Raw genomic sequence first — 23,020 nt, forward strand, 5'->3', positions numbered from 1 at the left:
TTGTAAGACCAAGTGGATGCCATGCTGGCGGTGGTAACCTCCTTTGCTGTTCAGTTGCTAAGTCATGTCTGACTCTTTGTGACCCCATGAACTGCAGCATGCCAGGCTTCCCTTTCCTTCACTATCTCCTAGAGTTTTCTCATACTCATGTCGTTGAGTCAGTGATGCCATCCAACCATCTCATCCTCTGTCATCCCCTTCTCCTCCTGCCTTCAATCTTTCCCAGCATCAAGGTGTTTTTCCAAATGAGTCGGCTCTTTGCATCAGGTGGCCAAAGTTTTGGAGCTTCAGCTTCAGCATCAGTTCTTCCAATGAGCATTCAGGGTTGATTTCCTTTAGGATTGACTGGTTTGATCTCCTTGCTGTCCAAGGGACTCTCAAGAGACTTCTCCAACACCACAGTTTGAAAACATTAATTCTTTGGTGCTCAGCCTTCTTTATGGTCCAACTCTCACATCCGTACATGACCACTAGAAAAACCATAGCTTTGACTATACGGACCTTTGTTGGCAAGGTAACCTCCTACATCATTCATTCATTTGTTCATTTATTCATTTGTGAATAAATGATCCATTCATTTATTCCATTTGTGCACAACAAGCACACTGAAACATTCATGCATTCACCAAGCCTCTAGTATGTGCTAAGCATTCTGCTTGGAGCTGAGGATAAAGGGTAATACAACCAGTCCCTGCATTTAGGGAATGAGCAGTCTAGCGGGGACACTCAGAGTTGGGTAAACAAAGAATAACATATGCAATTACACATCATATTAAATGCTCTAAATGGAAAGAGGGAATACTATAAGGGAACCTACTGTAGACTGTGAGTGAGAAGAGGCACGTCTGAGCAGATGCTGAGACCCAGACGTATAAGAGGGAGCCCACCACAGAGTTGGGGACCTGTGTTCCAAGCAGCAAGGACGGTAATATAAAGATGAACTGAGAACCTCTAGAACATAGGTTTCTCCCGTCCTTTCTCCCCAGCTCCTCAGGCTTCTCTTCCTCCCGGATCCTTTGTAATTTCTACTCATAGAGTATGAGAGGCACCGAACACCGTTCCTGGCACAATAGCTAACACGATAAGCAGGTGCTGGGGTGAGTGTGTTACATGCTTTCACTCATTCGATCCTCATAACAACCCCTGATGGACGTTCCGTTCGAGAGGAGGCAACTGCGTGAGGCAGAGTGCAGTTACGGCCACTATTGATATTAAAATTAGTGATTTATTCAACCATGACGTATCAAACACCGGCCACTTCCTGGAAGATGGCATTTTGTTCACTTCTAATCTGTTCACTGCCCGTTTAGACCCTTCTGAAAATCCATTCTTCATTATTGGTTGTGTAAAATCTTTTAACTGCTGATCAGGTTTTACAGACAAATCATTTGCTGTATCCTCCCTAGCTAGCAACACCTTCTTTAATTACATCCCGTTCAGTAAATGTTTACTGAGAGCCTAATAATTGTCCAGAAAGACCCTAGAGATGCCAAGACTGGAACCAAAAATTCAAAATCAAAAAGAAACACGCACAAAGAGTAGTTAATAGGGTAGGATTTATGCTCTGCTTGTCTTGTAATTGAAATGCCAATACAAATGAAGAAGCGATTCATTCTGTGCCTGCTGATTGGGAAAAATATGACCTACATTCAAGTAGATGACCACCCAGCAGATGTGTTCTTTACTTTAGGCTACTGTTTTGTTTGTTTTTAAAATAGTAAGTGAGTCACCGGTCAAATGTGAAGCTGTAACAACTCTGTATTTTGGAATGTGATGCCCTCATAAGTCTGTCTGAGGACTGGGATTTTTTCCCCCCTGCAAATCACCTAGTTGTTTTTTTTTTTTAATTATCTACCAGTTTTTAGATATAGGATTACGACCAAATATACTTTTACCTTTAAAAAAAATGTACAGATGTGGAAGCTAACCTTTGAAGACACATTTATGAAGAGAATGAAACAGTAGTTACTGAAAGAGAATTAGTGCCTGGTGTGCTTATTTCCAAGCGGAGAGAGAACTTCATTTTTGCAACAATAAAATAGCAATCCACCCTTCCCAACAGTGTTAGGACACTTCCCTTTGCGCTCCCGCCTCCTCTTCTTATTTAGGTAAGGATTTAAAATAAACAGGAAAGGGGAACTGTGCACCAGACCCTAGGCAACTGGGTGGGTCAGCTAAGGTTACAGCTTGGTATTTGCACCCCGCCGCCCCCACCCCGACACACACATACACAATTTCAGGAGTTCCGCATTTGTATTTTATTGGGCACAAAGTTGCCCTTCCAGAGGGACCTGGCCTAGCCACTCATCCATTTTCAGAGATACAGTGAGCAGGCCAACTGCTTCTCTCGGCTGAGGATGGGAATTTATCTTGCCTGTGTCGGAGATGTCCACATCTGATAAGACAAGAATACCAGGAGAGGCTGTCAAGGATCCAGCAAGTCCTAAATTAGCAGAAAAGACAAGAACATCAGTGTTAGAGAACCACATTCCAAGGAAACAATGGGAGTGAATTTAATAAGGGTTTTTTCCAACTAGCATCCTCTAAGGGCACTTTTTCTCCTCTTGGTTTTGAGTCTATCTCCCTAAGAACCCAATTTCTTAAGGAACAGAATTATAAATGGTAATAAATTACTCGATGAGGGAAATGCATCCTGCACCCCTGTCCACTGGCAGCAGGGAAACACACACGGCCTCTGCTTCTCAGCTTTGTCTCCAGGTGGTTGAGGGGTCTCGGAACAGCAGTTTTTAACTGGGGTCTGTGACCTTGGATGGTGAAACAAAATTGCAGCTTTATTTTCTCGAACTGAAATTCAGCATTTCCTTCCATGACAATCCTGGGCAACACATTAGAATAGTAACAGAAGAGCCTGTGACTTTGTCGACATGGGACATCACAGATCTTTTCAAATCCTGTGTCAGTTGTTGCCAATATGTTGATTCACACGGATCCCTACTTCACCTCATGATTACACATCAGAGGTGCTGCTAGATCTTGTTATGTACAGGCTACCAAAAAAGCACATCTGTTATCATGTCATGATTTCATGATTTCATAACTGTATTTCAACATAGTTGACTTTCTTTCTAATCCTATGGGTTTTTTTTTATTTTAAAAAATTTTGAAGTTTAAAAATACTGTGCGAAGAGTCAGTAGACTTCACTAGGCTCTCAAAGCAGTCCATGCCCTTCCGCCTCCCATACCTACAAAACGTGGTAAGAGCCCTGTAGGAGATTCTCAGCACTGTGCCCCTCGCTTGAGGAGATTTCAGGATTCCCCACGGCCAAAGCACAGCTTCCACGAAGACAGGGGCCTACACAATTAATCACTGAGTGCATTTCATTGTGCTTTTCACTTGGTTTTAATTACCTCTTTCCCAATAACATACCTTAACAAAAACCTCGAATGCCATTCAATTGTCAGATATGGAATTATTTGATCCTCAAATCGCTGGTGAAAACTGCATCAGCTTTCAGCTATTCACGAGCTGACTGTCTGAGCTCTGAATTACCAAGGTCCCCTTTTCTTCCTGGTTTCCTCTTTGGCTGTTTACCATGTGGTTCTTTTACTGTGGGTCACAGGTGCACTGAAAGATAGGCAGGGCACGAGGGGAAATGACATTCAAATCTGACAATTTTCCTCCCTCACTAAGGAGTCGTTGATGGGCAGAGGTTGAAATCATTGATTAAATTAAGATTTTGGGATTACCTGTGGATTTTAATTACCATGCTATTCACTGTCCCAGTGTGTTCTGGCTCCCCCATCACTGCACTCCTGTAGCTCTAATGAGACGCTTATCAGATGCTATTTTGTATTGTTAGTTATCTTTGCGGTGCATACGCTCTTTGGGTTCACGGATCCTGTGTTGTCCTTCTCTTCGGTTGCCTCTGGTGCTTGGCAGACAATAGCCCCTCCGTAAATAGGTGTGGCTGAATTGAACAGCTGTCAACTGTGCATATTTAGTGGGTCTTCATGCTTGAAGTTGCCAGTGCTAACATGATTATTTTCCATCTCAGATTTGTTTATGCAACATCTATTCCACAAATACTAAACACTATGTGCCAGGTATCATGCTAGACATTAGAGACAAAGATGAATATAACTAGTTCTCCCAAGGAGTCTAAAGCAAGACAGCCCTCAGACCAATACATATTGCAATGGGGTATAATGAGAGCAAAGATTGGGTGTCAATCAGGTATGCTGGTGAAACCAGAGAAGGTCAATTTTGGCAAACAAAAGTCAGAAGATGCTAAAAGGGAGAACCCAAAGGATGAGTAGGACTTTAGCCAATAGGAATAGGGAATGAGAAACCATAAATCCGTTGGTATTGCAGCAGCATTCTTTACCTACCCAACACCCATCTCCTCTCCTTCCCTCCTTCCCTCTGAATAGAACCTTAGTTTCCGGTCTGGGATGGGCTCAAGGAAGGTAAGCTCCTTCCCCAGACCCACCAAGTTCATGAGCCAATCAGGCGCCAAGTATGGTCATTCCTTTTCTCTCTGCCAGTGATTGGTCCAGGGTGAGCACATAACCACCTTTCTGGTCAATGAGATAGAAGGGGAAGTCAGCCCGGGGCCTTGCATTTGGACATAGAAAGACAGTCTTGCTAGGAGAAAACTAGCTTTCTCCTCTTGTCTAGAAACCTGTTATGATGTTTGCAATTGTGGCAGCTATCTTGTGACAGCAGAAAGATAATAGGAGCCTGGGGGGCTCTTTGATAGTAACACTGAATAGCAACCAATCCTGGCAACTGGACTCCTTGTGTAGGGGAAAAAAATTAACCCCTACTTGTCCGTGCTACAAATATTTAGACTTTTTTCCCCCTTATAACTAAACACATTGTAACTTGTATGCATAGCTTCTGTAAACCATTTTCTTGCACAGATTTCTCCAGTGATTACCAATGTGATCCCATGGCTAATGCTGCTGAGTTTTCCTGGCTGACATCCTCAATCTGTATAACTCTAGAGTCAACTCCTTTCTTCTTCAGTCTCTCCAGTCACTTTTGGGAGCCCCCAGGAGAACATCTTTGATTGTGGCTTCCTCCTTACTACTCTGCATCTCCCCTGATGCTTAAACAGTATTCTCTGCAGAGCTGGCAAGAAAGTCTGACTCTCTGCCTCCATTTCACTCTATCACTAGATCCCAAGATGGTGTGAATGCCTTGAATATCATAGGCCTTTGGTCAAAGTATACCTTCTAGCTCCTGCCTACCCCTGCTCTCTATGGGGAATTGTCTGAGAAAGAGGAGGCATACTGTTCTCATCTGCTTTTCTTAGGGTCTTTCTGCAGAAGCCTAGCCTCAACCTCCACCTTTAGGCAGAACCAAACCAAACAAAAGCCCCCAAGCATATCAACCAGTGCCCACAGATGTCCGTGAGTTCAGGTTTACTAGCCAGCACGACTGCTCTCCAGTTAGCTCGGCCCAGGGCACAGTTACACATGCACATGAAGGCATGGGAACAGAGCTGCAAAAACAGGCAGTCAGGGACCTTTTATGGCTTCCCAGGTGGCGAGGCTGGTAAAGAACCCGCCTGCCAGTGCAGGAGACGTAAGAGACTTGGGTTCAGTCCCTAGGTCGGGAAGATCCCTAGAGTAGGAAACGGCAACCCACTCCAGTATTCTTGCCTGGGGAATCCCATGGACAGAGGAGCCTAGCGGGCTAAAGTCCATGGGGTCACAAAGAGTCGGACACAACTGAAGCGACTTAGCACACAAGAAGTGTAAGCAGTAATTTCTAAGCCAGAGCTTCCCCAGAAGTATGGCATATGGTACACTGAGATACTTCCCTGCCCTCTCAGTCCTTGGGACTACTGGCAGGGCCTGGCAGCCAGAGCCCTTAGACTGGTCACCCCCAGCAGCAAGAAGCCTCGTGTGGCTCTAGGAAGCCAGATCCAAGCAGGGCGGGATCTCATGGGACCATGACATGGGAAACAATGGGGAGGCATTGAAGAAGCCTCGTGTGGCTCTAGGAAGGTGGATCCAAGCAGGGCGGAATCTCATGGGACCATGACTTGGGAAGCAATGGGGGGGGCATTGAGGGATTTTTCAACAGTAAGAAACCTCATCAATTTTCCATCTCCGAAGGGAATGAGAAGGCAATGCAAAAGTTGGATGGGAGGGGTAGACAATGAGCCTGAGGCCAGGAATACCAGCCTCACCTACAGTGGCCCAGATGTGAAGCCATGAGGGGCTGCGCTAAGGAGGAAGAATAAAAAAGCAGAAGGGATCTGGGATAAGAGGAATCTTGAGGAGATTAAAAATCAATGAATGGACATGGTCTTGCTAGCTGATGAGATACACAAACGGAAGAATCCAGGATGACTTACAGCTTTTGGCTCGAGAACCTTGAGTGGACAGTGGCGGCATCCATTGAAACTGAGAATATGTGGGGGAAAGATAGAAGAACCTTGGTTTGAGACGCGTGTGGAATGTCCAAGGGAGATGACCAGGAGGCATTTGGAAGCATAGATCTCATGCTCAAGAGGTCACTCTCATCTAGAACTTTAGTCTTCCGCAGATAATATTGGTGATACTGACCAGGAAGAAGAGAGCTGGGATAAGAGAGGGCCAGACACGGAGCAAGGGAGAGAAACTCAACCCAAGCCAACTCAAGTCAAAGGACCAAGACTGAGAACTCAGTCCCGGTGGGCTTCATTCAGAGAGAGAGAGAGAGAGAGAGAGAGAGAGAGAGTGAGTGTGTGTCTGTCTGTCTGTCTTATGTCTGCTTCTCTTTGAATATTTGCCTCATTGCCTCCAATTTCAGACTGGTCTTTTCTGCTAGGTGGAGAATAAAGTCACTGGTAGCTCCAGAATAGCCCATCCCAGTAAGACTCTTTTCCCCCCACCACACTATAACAAGAAAGAAAGTGAAGTTGCTCAGCTGTGTTCAACTCTTTGCAACCCCATGGACCTCCGTCCAGGGATTTTCCAGGCAAGAGTACTAGAGTGGGTTGTCATTTCCTAGTAGTCCCTAGAAATAACTGAGTGGCTTTGCTTGGGTCATATGACCTATCCTTAGACCAAACACTGTTGCCAGCTATTGAGCACTTGGATTGGCCAGACCTAGGTCACATGTCATGAGTTCACATTGTCATCTGGTTGGGGGTGGGACATAGCAACAGGTTCTATTACGATAAGAACAGTGATGGTAAAGCTTTCAGGGCAGATAAATATGGTTACCATGGTTCCCAACCCATCACTTAAAGAGGTAGATGGAAAGTGGGGACCAGTAAAGGAGACAAAATATTGACATGTCAGAGTAGATTATCATCTTTTCAGAGGCTGAGAAATGTGTCTTATTCAGATCTGTTTCCTCCTTCCCTCTGATATGTAGTGCTATGCCTATAATCAACAAGTGTGGATGGAATGAATTCATAAACATTCCACATGGCAAGTAGTGGGTATTTTTCAAAAAACATGACAAAAACTGACACCCAGAAAATCTTATTTGGACAACACACAAAAGCACTTTTTTAAAGTAGTTGTCCACCACTGACATAGTTATTAACATTAATAGAGTCTCTGAAAAGAGCCAGTCGTTTTCATGATTTGGATTAAGGCACCATATCAATTTGGACCCAAACAGTTACAGTGAGAATTTGATTGGGGGATTGTCATGGAAATCGGGTAGTGTTGTTTTAAAGAATGTTCAGTTTATTGCTTGGTTCTAAGGCTGACTGTAATTTCATGCTGCATTTGCAAGCCTGCAGGCAGATATCTTAGTTACTATGGACACTGGATAGAAAGAGGAGTGCTAGTCCAAATCTCCATTAATTGGTGACATACTTCCACCTTCAGGGGAACAGATGCTAGGAAGGAATGAAAGAAATCTTGTAAACCACAGCACCTGGCAACTCCCCTTAGGTAGTACCTATTTTTTCTTATCAAGTACCTTTTATATCCACTAGGGGGAATCCTAGCGCGTATCAAAACGGCTCGTTCTAAGCATAATGGAATGATATACCCTTGAAAACTTGTCTGTTGATGGGTGTGTCCTCTACCCTGTAAGGGTCCAGATATCTGGCATATTATCATATTTTTCAAACAAATTAGAGAATATCATTCAAGATATGTTAAAGAGTGGCGATTATTTAAACTCTCACTGGATTTAGAAAGGGTCCACTGAGCATTTTAGATAAAGTTTTTTATTATAAATAGAAGTTTCCACCATGAAAAGGAGGGTTTATACTTGTTAGAATATTCGGCTATTAAAAAACAGAAAATGCCGAATCTGTACACTTTCACTTTTAAAGAGCTTAATTTTAAATACCTGTGTGATTTCAAATTTTAAGTTTAAATACTGTGATCTTGATGTTCACTGGAATTCTTAAAGTATTATTGGCACTCCGCTGATAATTATCATAAGCTTGTCTAACATAGTTACAGTATAAGACTCTTCTCTTTTCAACACAAAGCCGTTATCAAAGTTTCAAAGATGCTATAAATTAACAAATAATCTGAATGCTGTACTCATACTTGAATTCAGTGGGTGCATCTCCATATTGTCAATAACATATATTTTTGTAGTTGGCTATTGCTCTTCTCAATTCTGTTCTCTGTCTTTACAGAGATAAAGAATTCACAAATTGGTAAATATGCATTATATGTATGCTAAGTTGTCATTGTAACTAGGGCTGTGGGTACCCCAAAGAATGACGCCCTGTCCCTAGCATCTTCAGTGTTTAGAATGCAGTTCAGCCAATGTTTGTTGACTACTGAGTCTGGGCAAGGCTTAAGAAGGTGCACAGGGAGGGAACCATCAAGCTAGCTCACTGCCCCAACTCTCAACACATGCTTAGCACATGGTAGGTCCTCAGAAAGTATTTGTTAGAGGAATGAGCAAGTAAATAAACAAACAGTGTGAGGGGATAAAGGGAATTATGGTGATAAACTGAATAAGACACCATCCTCGACCTCAAGGAATCCACAACTGAACAGAAGAACGATATACGTGACCAATGTATAATGAATACTGTAGACTGCAAGATTTAAATGCTTTCATAGGCTGGCAGATAAAGTGTTGCTCAAGTTCAGAAAAGGGGATTCACAACCAAATGGAGAAATCAGTTAAACACATTCAATAGGCAAGTTTAAGGACACTGCTAGAAGGGAGCCTGGCAAGGAAGCAATACTCATTCCTATATTAGATAAGTGAGTGAACATTTACGGTATACCAGGCCCTGTGCCCATTCCTGGGGGCATGAAGATGAATCAGAGCTTGATTTTTATTTTATTTTTAAGCAATTTTTAAAGTTAATAGTCTAGTAGAGAGCTTCTAGTATACTTTCAAGAAAGACTTCCAGGAGAAAGTGGCTTTTAAATTGGGTCTTGAAGGATGCATAGGAGTTTGCAAGGCAGAGAAGAGAGAAAGGATGTTTTAGTTTTCCTTTTAAGTATTTATTTCTTTGGCTGTGCTAGGTCTTTGTTGCAGCATGTGGGATCTAGTTCCTTGACCAGGGCTTGAACCTGGGTCCCCTGCATTGGGAGTGTGGAGTCTTAGCCACTGAATCATCAAGGAAGTCCCAGCGAGAGGATGTTTTAGATGAGAAGTACAGTGTATGCAAGAGGATGGAGGCATGGAAAGGTCTGCCTTGTTGAAAGAATATCCCGTTGCTAAAAATGGATGACGGTACCAAGTGTATCACTAGCTCTTAGCACAAAGCCCTGTAGAGGGAAGTTCCTTAGTAAATACTAGTTGGTTTTGACAATAATGATGGTTAGAGCCAGAGGATGACCTAAGTCTTAAGTGCTGGTCAAATTCAAGTAAGTGTGCTCAGTACTGGACATACGCCCAGGAAACACTAGTTAAAATTCTCCTCTAGGGATGAGATTTAAAATGAGTATTATGGGCTGAATTGTGTCCCAACACACCCCAAAATTCATCTGTTGAAGTCCTGACCCCCCAATATCTCACAATATGACTGTATTTGGATATGGAGTCTTTAAAGAAGTAAAAGGAGGGCTTCAGGGTGGACTGGCATCCTTATAAGGAAAATGGGAATCTGGACATAGTTGGATACAGAGAGAAGACGAGGTGAAGACACCAGGAAGAGATGGCCAGCTACAAGTAGAGAGGCCTCAGAAGCAACCAACTCCACCACGCCTTGATCTCGGACTTGCAGGCTCCAGAACTATCGGGAAATAAATAGACTTCTGTTGTTTAAGCCACCTAGTCGTGGTACTTTGCTATGGCAGCCCTAGCAGACTAATAACGGGTTAGCAAGGCATTAGAGCCGTGGTATTGGTGGTGATGATGATGGCGTCATTTAGTGTGCTTGAAATTCCCCTAAAGTTAGATGCTGCTATTTCCCGGCTACAGTGAGGATGCTGAGGCTCAGACAACCCAGGGCTACATAGTTTTGGGGTGACGGCACTAGATTTGGGACTTAGGCCTGACTAAGGCTACCGCTAGCCTTGTAAAGCCTTTGCAAAGAGAAAAAGCATCTCTTCCTTGAGGGTGAGAAGCAGGTGGGCTGATTTCAGTTCCTCTTGCCCCCCCGTTGGCCAGATGCCTTGGTGCAGGGCTTACCCTTCACGGTGACGCACCCTACAGCCCAAGCACTTAATCGTTATGCTGGGCTTCCCAAGGGGCTGGGGTGGCTGGAGGTAATACCACCAAGCAAGGAAGAGGGCACATAAAAGGGATTCTGAGAGCCTGGACTGCAAACTTCACCTGCTCCACAGTTGGGCATTCGAGAACCCAGGTCCGTGAGCACTGGGTCCCAAGTGGGTGGGCTTCCAGTGGTCCTATAGACGCAAGGGGGCCTCGATTCAGCCCAGTTCTGCTAAGTGGCTTCAAACAGCTCCATCTCCAGTCCTCATTAAGCAAGAAATCTAGTTTGCTGGGATCACACGCCTATTCTGTCGCCAGGACCCCCACCCCCACCTCCCCACCCTCCAATCACAGCAACTGAGAAACACATCTTTGAGCATTTTGACGATGAATGTCAGTGCGTCTCTCCTCACAATTGAAGCTCCTGAATGTTCCAAATTGCAGCTTTCATGGTGGGGGAAAAAAAGGCCTCTGACAGCGTAAATATTTAATCACCATTAAGAATGTCCAACAAAGGAGGGGAGTCTGGTTTCAAATTGGCTGGTCCAGACGATGAAAGCAGAGAAGTCACAGCAGAGTAAAAATAAAGTTCCCTCTAAAGAACTCGTGGCTTTAGAACTCAAGATGGTTTCTATTTCTACTCCATGGAACGCTGTGCGTGTCACCTGTCCTTGAGCCATGAAGGAACCCAGAATGCCTGATTTATCTCTAAACATTAGTTGGGGTGGGGTGGGGTGAAGTCTGGAGACAAGAGAGGATAGCGGTCTCTTCATAAGCCTGTTCTGGGGAATCATGAATAAAAACAGAATTTCTAGACTGTATTGAAGGGACTGCTGAAGTTCAGACTTAAGGAAAAATGTCTAAAAAGGAAAAAGCAGAGTGTTCAGTTTTGTCTTATTTGAAAATAGACTTCAAATGTTCAGCAGTGTTTTAGATATCAGAACCACCCCTGCTCCCCACCACCTTTTGAACCCTTAAGCCCCTAGTAGTTCTCGGTTTACTTTCAAGGTAAAGCTTTTAGTTTTATGATTTAGCTGGAAAAATATATATAATCTTACTTAGTCAGGTTTCCATTTGTCTCTATCACCAGGCTGAACTAGTGTAGGAAAGCCTGTTGCAAAGGGGAGAAAGAAATGGAGATTTTCCAAAATCTAGATTGAGGGGAGCCAAACATTTGGAGAGAAAGACTAGGAGTTTCTCTGTGCCTAGCAGTGTCCCATGCTCCCCATCAGTGGACAAATAGAAGGTACAGGTTTAAGTAGCTTTCTCGTTCCCTTCTCCACGCATGCTTGGAGGGGGGCTGGTACATCAGTTATGGTTCTGAAAGAGAAGAAGTGACACGGGCAAATGGGTTTGTTAGTGAAGGGACCATGGCAGAAGTGTGGATGAGATGAAGGGAGACAAGCCAGGGCCAGCAACAGAGGGAGACGCTGGTTCCTGCAGACCTGAAGAGTAGGGGAGGCTGGTGATAACCCAGGGAAGGCTGGGACCACAGATGCAGTTGTAAAACAGGGCTGACCATAGCTTCTGTGGCCTTGGAGAGGGACAAGGCCAGTGCACAGATCACTGGAAGCATAAATATCCGGACATCACCCCTGGGTCTCCTGATGGGGGCTCAGATTGGCTGGACCTAACTGGAAACCAAAAAGCGAGGAGGAGGTCCAAAAGCGTCAAACTTGCGGGCGTACAGCAGAACGGGGCAGAGTGGGACTGTGCTCTGTAGAGATCAGGGGAAACTACCCAGCACAAATGGGGAAGGAAAAACAAATAGGGTTAGAGAAGGGGCAGAATGGCGAGGTAAATGCTCGGCCTTCCATCGGATTTGCCCTTGGGACTCTGAATGATGCTGTCTGCACGTCCAGTGCCTTCCCCACCATGGGTGACGAGTGAGGCTGCCCTCACCATGGGGACCACCTGTTGAGCTTCCTTTTGTCAACAACCCAAGTTCAGAGCTGATGCCAGTTGCTTCTCATCCACCTTTGTGGACATATTTTCTAGGGAGTGGCAAGGCCTAAAAATGAGGAGGTGTGCCAACTTGGTGGCAAGCAGCAGACCGCTCACCGCCCAGTCCAGCAACTTCATCGTCAGCTCAGAGCATCTCCCCGTCAGAATCTCAAGGAAACGGAAGTATGAGTGACTGTGACATTATCTGCGTGTTTATCTTATCTTCTGCTATTCGTTTCGAGAATTTGAGTTATTAATATGAGGGCCTGGTTTCTGGCAGCTCTTCTCTTTAAATGGGTTTATGCCAGGCTGCCAGTTATCAAAGGATTCAGGGCCTACGATTACACTAACAGGGAGCCTCAGAGCTGTGACGGCAGAACAGAGACACAGGGAAAGACATTGTATTAAAGAGGGATCGGCATTTTGTGTCTAGCCCATGATGCCCTTTTGGCTCCACATTTCAAAACAGCAGCAAGGAAAACATGAGCAGGGATAGACCCGGGTTTTGTGTAAAACCAGAGAAAAGCTGGTAACCGAGAGGCTGCTCACAAGTTACAGAGGTCCCCCAGGTCCAGAGGGGTAATGAATGGATGACTCTGTGCACTGTGCCGGATGAACTCCGGTTGGTCTGGAAAACCACTGTGATGGTTGATGATGTACCGTATTTTGCTTTCAGCTGATAATGGCCTCATGCTCCTAACCACTGATGGTTTGGGTGAATGTTTTGCAGAAAGAGAAACTTCATGACACTGAGTGTATTACATGAGAAGGGAGGTACTAGGATGGCAGGGTGATGTCCTAGACACCACAGTCCCTTAAAAACCTCTGACATTTGACATCCCTTCCATAGGGCAATAACTCATCCCTCCCTAGAGCTGACTGAGGTCCTCCTTTCAGCTTAAAGGAAGCTATTGGACTTGGAGTAAAGAATTGTTACCTTGCACATTCAATTGTATCTCTGCTGGTGAACGACCGTGAGGACAGTGTGATGTCCAAAAAAAACAATTGCAATGTGGGGAGCAAACCAAATTCTGCCTACTGAAGGAACACCACTGAGCCTTCAACACTTTAACCAAAGGCATGGGCATCATCACCAAAGTATAAGATGCTCAGCAGTTGTGTGGGGCCATGTTGGGTGGGCAGGGAAGACAAGGCACCGTGTCCCTTTGTTGTTCAGTCACTCAGTCATGTCCAACTCTCTACGACCCCGTGAGCTGCAGCACACCAGGCTTCCCTGTCCTTCATTATGTCCCAGACTCTGCTCAGACTCACATCTGCTGAGTCGGTGATGCCATCCAACCCTCTCATCCTCTGCCGCCCCCTTCTTCTCCTGCCGTCAATCTTTCCCAGCATCAGGGTCTTTTCCAATGAGTCGGTTTTTTTGCATCAGGTGGTCAAAGTATTGGAGCCTCAGTGTTGGTCCTTCCAATGAATGTTCCTTTACCATGTCTTAACTGTGCCTTTGACTGACTTTCCATGTTTATTGAACTGCATTCAACTTGTCTCTCAGCATCAATTCAAACTTATTAAATGGCTCTTCATCTTATCTGCTTTCAACCATCTACTCATCAGCATACTAGAAAGAAGCCTGGCTCATTTCTTTTTCCTGTCAGTCACAAAGGGGGCTAGAAGCTCTGATAAGGGACTTGATGTGGAAGACCACATAGATTTGAGTAAAGCTGTCTTAAGTCCTAGAAGGACACGACTGGAACTATTCAACCCCCTGAGTGGTGCTTTCCAAATGCCACCAAGGGGGTCGTAGCTACATAAATAAGATATAAAGAGAACTCATTGGCTGCCAGAACTAATCATCTTGGTGGCTTTTCATCTCTGCCGGGACAGTCATTCCCAAAGACCACTGTCAGAATTTCCTAAGTCAGAGAGCAAACCGAAGCACCAATGATAGCCATCTTGTGACTGTGACCAGTTGCCCGCCGACCAGTTCTTAATGTCCTGAACTTCGGCAGGAAGCCACAAGATCTACAAAGTCCTGTCCAGCAGAAATGAGTCTGATTGTGGATGATCTGGTTAACCCAGATTGCCTTTGGTGCCTGGGGGAGTTGATATTTTCTCGTTATGAAGACTTTCCCATCTAGTGAATGCTACAAATAAAAACTGCTCCGAATCAGTCTGAACTGCTTGTTTCCGTGGTAGCAGGTCTCTGTCTGGAGGATAAATCTGCACCATCTTCCTTTTTTTGGGTTTCAGCCAGTTGTGTTACAAGGAGTTCTGAATGTGCAACACGTGACACCCGATGGGCTGGGCTCCAGCACTGGGAGACGGAAACCTGGTCACCGGTGGGATTCGCATCCTCGGCCAGACAGCGGTGTCCAAGAGAAAGCGATCAAAACCATTCAGAATCCACATGCCTAAATATTTATTTTGGTTGTTCATGTTTCCCACCGTTTTCAAATGTGAACTTATGTCCTGAAGGTGGAGCTTTAGCACACAGGAAAATTGGAATGGGCCAAATATGTTTGTACCAAACAGGATAGAATCAGCAAAGAACACATTCATATGCTTCCGAGTCCTGTACATTTTTCATGCCAAAAAATAGGCACAGATTCTGATTTCTTTCACCATAGGAGCCTGCATACAATTAAATGGGAGAGAAAAGAAGCCTGCTCTCCAGAGCGGGGCTTACGATCCCAGTAGAATGCCAAGAGACGGTAGCCATCAAAGCCACTTATGCTTCTTGCTGGTAGTGTTTTTAAGATGTTGTTTCTTTTTCAACATGAGGCAGCAATGAATTGAGTAGTGATCAAAATGCCGCACCACAGAGTATGTTTAATCCAAATAGCTCCCAAGATGGGCTGCTCCTGATTGTACCAACTCTACGGGACTTCAAGAAATTACTTGGTTACCAGTGAAGTAAAACTATCTCCAGAATGGAATTGAACTGTTGCTTCTCATAACAACATTGCCACAGCCGGCTCATGAAGGCAGTGATCATTGTTTCTTCACCATTCACGGGAAACGCTGTCAAAATATGGGCGCACACATCCTCTCCTATGCTGTGAAGGGTTCCATGAGCTACTGCAGATGCTTCCAAGACACCACTTTTTCCACTGCCAGCAGTGCAAAAATTCTTAAAACGTTTCAGGTGGGAAGACAGTGCAGGGAGTGGCGCCTGTTTATTTTGGAGCAGAGCGTGTCTGATTAGCCTCTCCTAAAGATCTCCTGGTTCACCTCGATCTGGTAGGTCTTTCCCTTGCCCCTCTTCTCTCCTCACCAGCACCCCAACCGCCGTCACCGCAGCAGAAAGAGCGACCTGACAGCTTGTAGGAAAGCACATGCTGCCTCCTGGCAGGCAAAGATAATGTTATCCAATTTCAAACAAGGAAAGGACAAATGGAAAGATGACCACTTGTGAATTCAAAGTATGAGAGCTACTGCCGGGATGATGTGAACCTTTAACTGCACATCCAGATTGGAAACCCCAGTTCCTCTCGTGTGTCTTGCTTCCCCTCAACCTCCTTTGCTTTAGCCTTCCAGATCAGTCTCCTCCCGCCCTGTCCCTCAGCACCGGGGAGAAGAACTTGAGGCACTATGGTAGAAGTTTAAAACCTGCAACAGCTGCTCCTTCAGAAGGACTCAGCATCTAGAGGAAGCCCAGGCACCCACCCCATCCCACCCCCGAACCGATTCCATCTAGAATTGGGAAACTGGGAGGGGAAGGAAGAAAGGGGTTGTGACCAATTGCCGTCCCTGGGGCCTCTGGTCTGGAAATGGCCTGGAAAGAGTCACAGATCCTCTGTCATGGGGTGCACCGGGTTCCCCCTGCTGCGCCCCCGGATCACCTGCCAGATGGTAAGGTGCAGCTGCCTCAGGGCTGGGAGGCATCTGTGCAGTCTCTGAGGCTCCCTTCTGAGAAAGCATGAACCTACACACAGGTGACTCAGATAGTCACTGGGCTCCAGAAGTTCTTGGTGGTTTGGGGGGCGGCCCAGCTGGTATTTGCCGCCTTGGTGGGTTGGTGAGACCTCAGAGAGTCCAAAGGAAAGAGGTGCCAAAGGAGGACACAGACGGAGCGCCTCTAGGGAAATAAGGGTACTTGACTCTGAAGGCTGGGCTGGGAAGTAGGTGGGAACATTTAACTTGGGGAACTTTTCTGCCCCACCTGCTGAGAATGCTCTCCAGGTAGTTCTGTAAAGACCACAGGTGGAACTTGGCTAGAGGGAGCGGTGTAAGCGGCCCTGAGCTAGAAGAGAATTCGAATCTCACTTCTGCTGTCTGCCAGCAGTAGGACCCCCGGCAAGTTCCGCAACGTCTCCACCCCTCCTAACGAAATGGGGCTGATAATAACAAGTCACTAACAGGGTTGTTATGGGTATTAAATGAGTTTTAATCCACGTAATGAATTTCAAGCGGGACCCGGCACGCAGTACGTTCTCAATAAATACTAGCCACGCTCATTCAGGTTAGATGATGAGAAGAACTTTCTAAGTGCTAGGTTTGAAAGCCTGGGACTCCGTTGCCAAGGGAAATGCGAGAACCTCCTCAAGTATGGGAGCTCCGGCCCCAGGGATTGTCCAGAACCAGAATCTCGGCGCCTGCCTTTCCCCCACCTCACTCCTCTGACCCGGGGAAACCCAGCGCCTGTCACAGGGGCGCCTTGGTTCCTTGAGCCTCGGGCTTGTCAGTGTTTCCCTCTCTCGCGCTCCTCCCCAGGGCCTCCCTCCCGCCGCTCCACACCTGTCAGCCGCCCTCGCAGCCTCCCAGTGGCCCGAGCCCCGGGCCTCAGCTGCAACCCTTCGGCGGCCTGGGTCCTAGCTCCCCGAGCCTTGCGCATCTCTCCGCGCCGCTCTCGTAAACAAAACCCGAGCGTTGGAGCAGCCCCGCGGGCGGACAGGCGCTGGAGCCAGCTTGGTGCGCTGTTAGCGCGCCCCGGGAGCCCCGGGCGAGCTAAGGGGCTATGGTGGTGGCGGCGGCAGGCGGCTCAGCTTTGTTATGAATAGATGAAAGAGGCCACCTACACAGTAACCCAAATTACGAGACCTCCCTCCTCCCTATCTCACCGAATCAAGAGGGGAGGGGAGATGGGCGTGGAGGGAGGGCGGGCGGACAGGAGGCGGAGGGAGGAGGAGGAAGAGGATGAGGAAGGGGGCCAGTTGCATCCCACTTTCACAATGGGAAAGTGAAACGCACAAGCGCACCCAACCTCTCCAGCCCTCCCCGCCTGCCTCGCTCCCCTCCGCCCGTCCCCTCCCTTCCCCTCCGCGCCTCCCCTCGAGCGCCAGCATTGCACAGAGGAACTCTCCGGAGAAGGAGGGCCCGGAGGAAGCGGCGCCGGAGCGCGCAGGGCTTGCCGCCGCCGCCGCTGCACAGGCTGCCGGAACGAGCCCGCCGCGCGCCGCCCTCCCCGCTCTCCTTCCCGGGCGAGCCGCAGGGATGGGGCGGCCGCGGGAGCCCGAGCGCGCGCAGGAGCCGCCGCCGCCCGCGTCTCACTCGCCGCGCGCCTGAGCCGCCGTCGCCGCCGCGCGCCCTGCCCGGGGGCGGCCCCCCCCCCCACGCCACAGCCCCATGGAGGTCTCCCGGAGGAAGGCACCGCCGCGCCCCCCGCGCCCCGCCGCGCTGCTGCCGCTGCTTGCCTATCTGCTGGCGCTCGCGGCGCCCGGCCGGGGCGCGGACGAGCCCGTGTGGCGGTCGCAGCAAGCTATCGGAGCCATCGCGGTGAGCCGGGAGGACGGCGTGTTCGTGGCGAGCGGCAGCTGCCTAGACCAGCTGGACTACAGCCTGGAGCACAGGCTCTCGCGCCTATACCGGGACCAAGCGGGCAACTGCTCGGAGCCCGTCCCGCTGGCGCCCCCCGCGCGGCCCCGGCCGGGCAGCAGCTTCAGCAAGCTGCTGCTGCCCTACCGCGAGGGGGCGGCCGGCCTCGAGGGGCTGCTGCTCACCGGCTGGACCTTCGACCGGGGCGCCTGCGAGGTGCGACCCCTGGGCAACCTGAGCCGCAGCTCCCTGCGCAACGGCACCGAGGTGGTGTCGTGTCACCCGCAGGGCTCGACGGCCGGCGTGGTGTACTACGCGAACGACACCCAGAGCTGGTACCTGGCCGTGGCCGCCACCTATGTGCTGCCCGAGTCCGAGACGGCCAGCCGCTGCAACCCCGCGGCGTCCGACCGCGAAACGGCCATCGCGCTCAAGGACACCGGGAAGCGCAGCCTGGCCACGAAGGAGACGGGACGCCTCAAGCTGCGCGACGGCGGGAGCAGCCTGCACTTCGTGGACGCCTTTCTCTGGAACGGCAGCGTCTACTTCCCCTACTACCCCTACAACTACTCGAGAGGCGCCGCCACCGGCTGGCCCAGCATGGCGCGCATCGCCAAGAGCTCCGAGATGCTTCTGTTCCAGGGCCAGGCGGCCCTCCACTGCGGCCGCGGCCACCCAGACGGCCGCCGCCTGCTGCTCTCCTCCAGCTTGGTGGAGGCCCTGGACGTCTGGGCGGGCGTGTTCAGCGCAGCCACCGGAGAGGACCAGGAGAAGCGGTCGCCCACCACCACCGCACTCTGCCTCTTCAGGATGAGTGAGATCCAGGCGCGCACCAAGATCTGCCGCTGGGACTTCGAGATCGATAACAACGAGAACAACTGCGTAAGTCCTGCCCCTTCCTGGGTAGGGGAGCGCTCCCTTTGCGGAGCCGCGGGCGAGGCAGAGCCGCAGGCAGAGAGGGTTGACCTTTACCAGTTCTCGGATTTACGCAGCCCTGTGGCCGCCCGACCACCGTTCTGGTACCTCGGGCTACTCTCAAGCACGACCAGAGGTCCCCGAGGGAGTGTGAAAAAAGGGAGGTGGAGAGGGTAGGAGTTAAGCTCAAAACTCTGGTGACTGCATCCCGTTGCCATCCCTGCCTATCCAAACAGGGGCGCTTGTTTGGGTCTGAGCCTCCCCAGGCAGCTCCCCCGCCCTCCCCTAAACGCTTCCCCCGGTGTGTGGTCTGGGTTGGCCTGCGGCTTTGACCCTTGTCCTCACCAGGGTTACCAAACGCAGTGCCCTGGGCTGAGAAGCCGTGGAACCTAAAGGACTTGCCACACCCCAGTCTTTGTGCCCACCCCCCGTAACCCTTGTGATGTGGTCTGAAGAGTTGGTCTGCTCGACACCGGTCAGCGCTAGGCTGGAACAGAGGCTCAGGCTTGGGGGGAACAGAACCCTCTGCGCGGCCCGGTGCAAGGGGGCGGGGCTGTGGCTCTGTGGAGGGTGTGCGCTGTGGTCTACAGCTCGGGGGAGAGGCTGGGCCCGCGGAGGTGGCTTTGTGGGTAAAAAGCCTCACCCTAGAGGGGAGGGCGAGAGAAAGTGTTGGGGGTGCCACAGGCAGTTTCTGGGCTCCAGATTGTCTGACTAGATGGCGGGGCTCAGGGGCACCACCCACCCAGGCAAATGGCAGAGTTTTTCACCACCACCACCCCCCCCACCTCCCCCAGGGTCCCCAGGACAGCCACAGCTTGACTCTTGAAACTGGCATTTCTTTGACTGGGAAAGAAAGCCGAGGTTCAAGAGGGTCCAGTGGATGGGGATTATGGAGCCATTGTGCGCTTCTCCGAGGCTCTTTTCCTTCCAAGGCTGCTGGCACATCAACTCCACATATGGCTCCTGAGAGGGGAGCCTGCTGAGCGCCTCCTTTATAACTGGACAGAAATCAAAGAGCAGAAATTAACGGCTACAGGTGTTGCCATTGTTTTGGTATAAAATGCGTCAGAGAGCAAGGCGAGAAGTCTTCACTTGGAAAAATGTGCTGTGTTGATACATTTGTTGTGTAAGCACAGAGAGGACATTGGCGCTAAGGTCTATTGAGAAGTGTATGGAAAGACACTCCCACCTTCACCCAGGCAGAGCCCATCTTACCAAATATTAGCCTTATTACCCAGAAAGAAAAAAAAAAAAAAACAGGTTTTTTGCAAGGCCTCTTAGAATGGTCATTTGCTTCCTCCTCCTTGCCCACTACTTGTGTGCTGGGGCACACACATAATGTCTTCATTTGGTCACTGTTATAATTATTACATTATATACATTACGCAAATGTATATAATGCATAATACTTCCTACATGACTTCATCTGGCTATACAATTATAAGTTAATATTTAATATCTGTCTTCGTGAGATCCTTATGAGTTCAAGTTCGGCAAAAATCACCATCTTTGACTTCTCTGTTGAAAGACTTGAAAGTACCCCCACATAGCACTTAGTGTGCAGCTTTAGGCATACTTGGTCTCTCGGGTCAATGTCGAGACAGCTCGGAGGCCCGCAGCAGGTGATAACAGTGGAAATCCAAGCTCCGCCATCTGACAGCTGTGTAGATGTGTGGGAGCCAAAACATTTCTCTTGACTGCCTCGCTCTACCCATTGAGTCCTGGAGGACTTAGTTCCCTTCCAAACCCAGCAGGCACCCTGAATGCACTCAGATTCCACGTTTTTGGCTCGATCAGGTGTTCCTCCTTGCGCTGGGATGATGGGAAGGAAAAGTCAGAGAGCTGCTTATCCATCTTTGTGTGGGGCACTTCTGGGAGGTGGCTGCCCCCTTAGAAATCAAGCAAGGGGTAAACACATGCTGCCAAAAATCTGGAATTGGAAAAATAAATAATTAAACTAGGTCCCATCACAGCATGTCTTGCTGCTGTTATTTATCGAAAGCTCCCAGTGTGCTCAGAGCTGCAGTTTCTGAAAGACGGGGTCTCTAACCCCTGAGCTTGTCATCCAAATTAAATAATGTACTCCAGTTCAAACAATAGCTTGTCAGGGCTGCCCAGGTGGGAACTTGGAGTTTTGCCTTTTATAAAAAAATATGGAAGTAAATTCCTTGCTGCTCGTATGTATTAAAAAGCCTTAATGGAATTGAGTTTCAAGAGAGACTTTGAATGGGGAGGGGGGGAAAGGCGGTAGTTTCGATGAAAAAGCTGACAATTTTATAACCTATTAAATAGGCAGATGAGATAGTTGAACAGATATTTGTTTGATGCCTGCTAGGGCAGGCAGTGCTCTGGCAGTGCCACTGAATCTGCCATCGAAAGGACAATAGCAGGTGGCAACCCCATTTAATGGAGTTATGAGATCAGTGTGCCCCTAGTTGTCGCTCAGAACAATGATGTCATTTGGGTTGCGTTTGTTCTGCATTTTATTTTCAGGTTTTCAGTGTGTTTTGGAAAAGCCACGCTGAATTACAAGGTACCTATGACAGCAGACGAAACTTGAAAAACCACTCTAGAGGGAGCCTCAGTCGATTCTAACAGTGGTTCCCCCAGAGCAGACGCAGCATTGTAGTAGTAATCCATAGGCAGTGAGGCACAAGCATAGACTGGCTTGCCTTCCCCTGCTCCGCCTGTGTGACTCTCTTCCTTTCCATCTTCAGTCAGCCGTGGGTAGGAAAGTGACGGGGATGACTGGGTTGTGTTTTCTCATGTCTAGGTTCTCTCCTGATCTCTTGTGAGCTGATTCTCTTGCCTTCAGCTTCTCTCGCTAAGGATTCATTCACGAGATGCTTGGGCAATGATTGCGTCCTCAGCCGTTCACACACTGGGCCATGATTTTTTTTTCTGTCTTGCCTCCAACTTTGAGTCCCCTTTCACAAGTATGGCAGGTTAGCTCCAGCCTGCAAATGTGCCCAGGCAGCCTGATTCTGTAGACCCTCTCTAATAATCCTAATCAGTATTTGTATGCAGTTCCTCATATATTACTTCTTTTGAGCCCCTCATCAACTCTAAGGTTGCTTCTCTGAGGAGCTTTCCCATTTACCTGATGAGGAAGCTTGAGATCACTAAAGCAACTTGCTCGAGATAATACACGAAGTAAGCATCAGAGCCTCCAGCTTAAACCCAGGTCTTGCAATATCTACTTCTGCATTCATTCCACCACTCTAGTTCTTCTCAAACTTTGCCTTCAAAGTCCCCTGATTAGAGGCAGCAACCAGCTTCCCCTAGGATACACCCCTTGAAGTGTTTTTAAAACTTGATGTGATTTTTTTTTTCATTCTATTCCGTAACATATCTGTGTGCTTGGATCAACATAAAAATGAATGTTTTAAATTATGTACAAGTTAACTTCCTCTCATCTCTGAACTCCTGCCACCCTTGGCATACCAATACACTGATAGAAAAGTGTGTGTACCTGAGTTTTGAAGTCTGATTGGTCCAGATTATTTGGCTACTGTGGCTGGGTCCTGGGGTTGCTTGTGGTTTAAACATGGTGGCCTCTGTAGACGTCGAGGGTAGTGTTTTCTTATTGTGTTGGCCAATGAAATGACCCTTCTATTTCATTCTATTCCTTGTAGGAAGACACACCCCCTTCCTCCACACTCACATAATTCCAAAGCCTGATAAGTATTTGTCATGCAGACAACCACAAAACACTCACATGCTCTCCAACAGACAGTAACCCAAGACGCTTCTAGCTACTGTGTGCAGAAGTGATGTCCCAGGGCCACTCGGCAGTGCAGCCTTATTGACCTCAAAATCCACAGTCTTCCTGCGATGTTTATTTCCCCTTTAGTTTCTGTTATGATCGTGTCTGGCCACTTTGCAGTCTATAGA

General features: G+C 48.2%; 1 protein-coding gene and 1 long non-coding RNA gene across 4 annotated transcripts in view; one reads left to right on the forward strand and one right to left on the reverse strand.

Moving 5' to 3' along the window:
* Positions 1-2,234: 2,234 nt before the first annotated feature.
* Positions 2,235-17,985, reverse strand: LOC121819097 (uncharacterized). Of its 2 annotated transcripts, XR_009599889.1 has the most exons (3): positions 3,389-17,985; positions 2,635-2,765; positions 2,235-2,443 (listed from the first exon to the last, which is right to left on the reverse strand). It is a non-coding gene; the product is annotated as an uncharacterized LOC121819097 (long non-coding RNA). The 2 variants fall into 2 exon arrangements; XR_006059281.2 differs by lacking the exon at positions 2,635-2,765.
* PLXNC1 (plexin C1) overlaps positions 17,963-23,020 on the forward strand; it is a 155,442-nt gene continuing 150,384 nt past the window's right edge. For both annotated transcript variants that reach the window (XM_060412507.1, XM_015094600.3), the window contains exon 1: positions 17,963-19,093. In XM_060412507.1, coding sequence (XP_060268490.1) covers positions 18,023-19,093 — 1,071 coding nt within the window. In that variant the 5' untranslated portion in view covers positions 17,963-18,022. The remainder of the gene's footprint in view (positions 19,094-23,020) is intronic.

This window comes from Ovis aries, chromosome 3 (assembly GCF_016772045.2).
Source record: "Ovis aries strain OAR_USU_Benz2616 breed Rambouillet chromosome 3, ARS-UI_Ramb_v3.0, whole genome shotgun sequence".
Taxonomy (NCBI): Eukaryota; Metazoa; Chordata; class Mammalia; order Artiodactyla; family Bovidae; genus Ovis; species Ovis aries.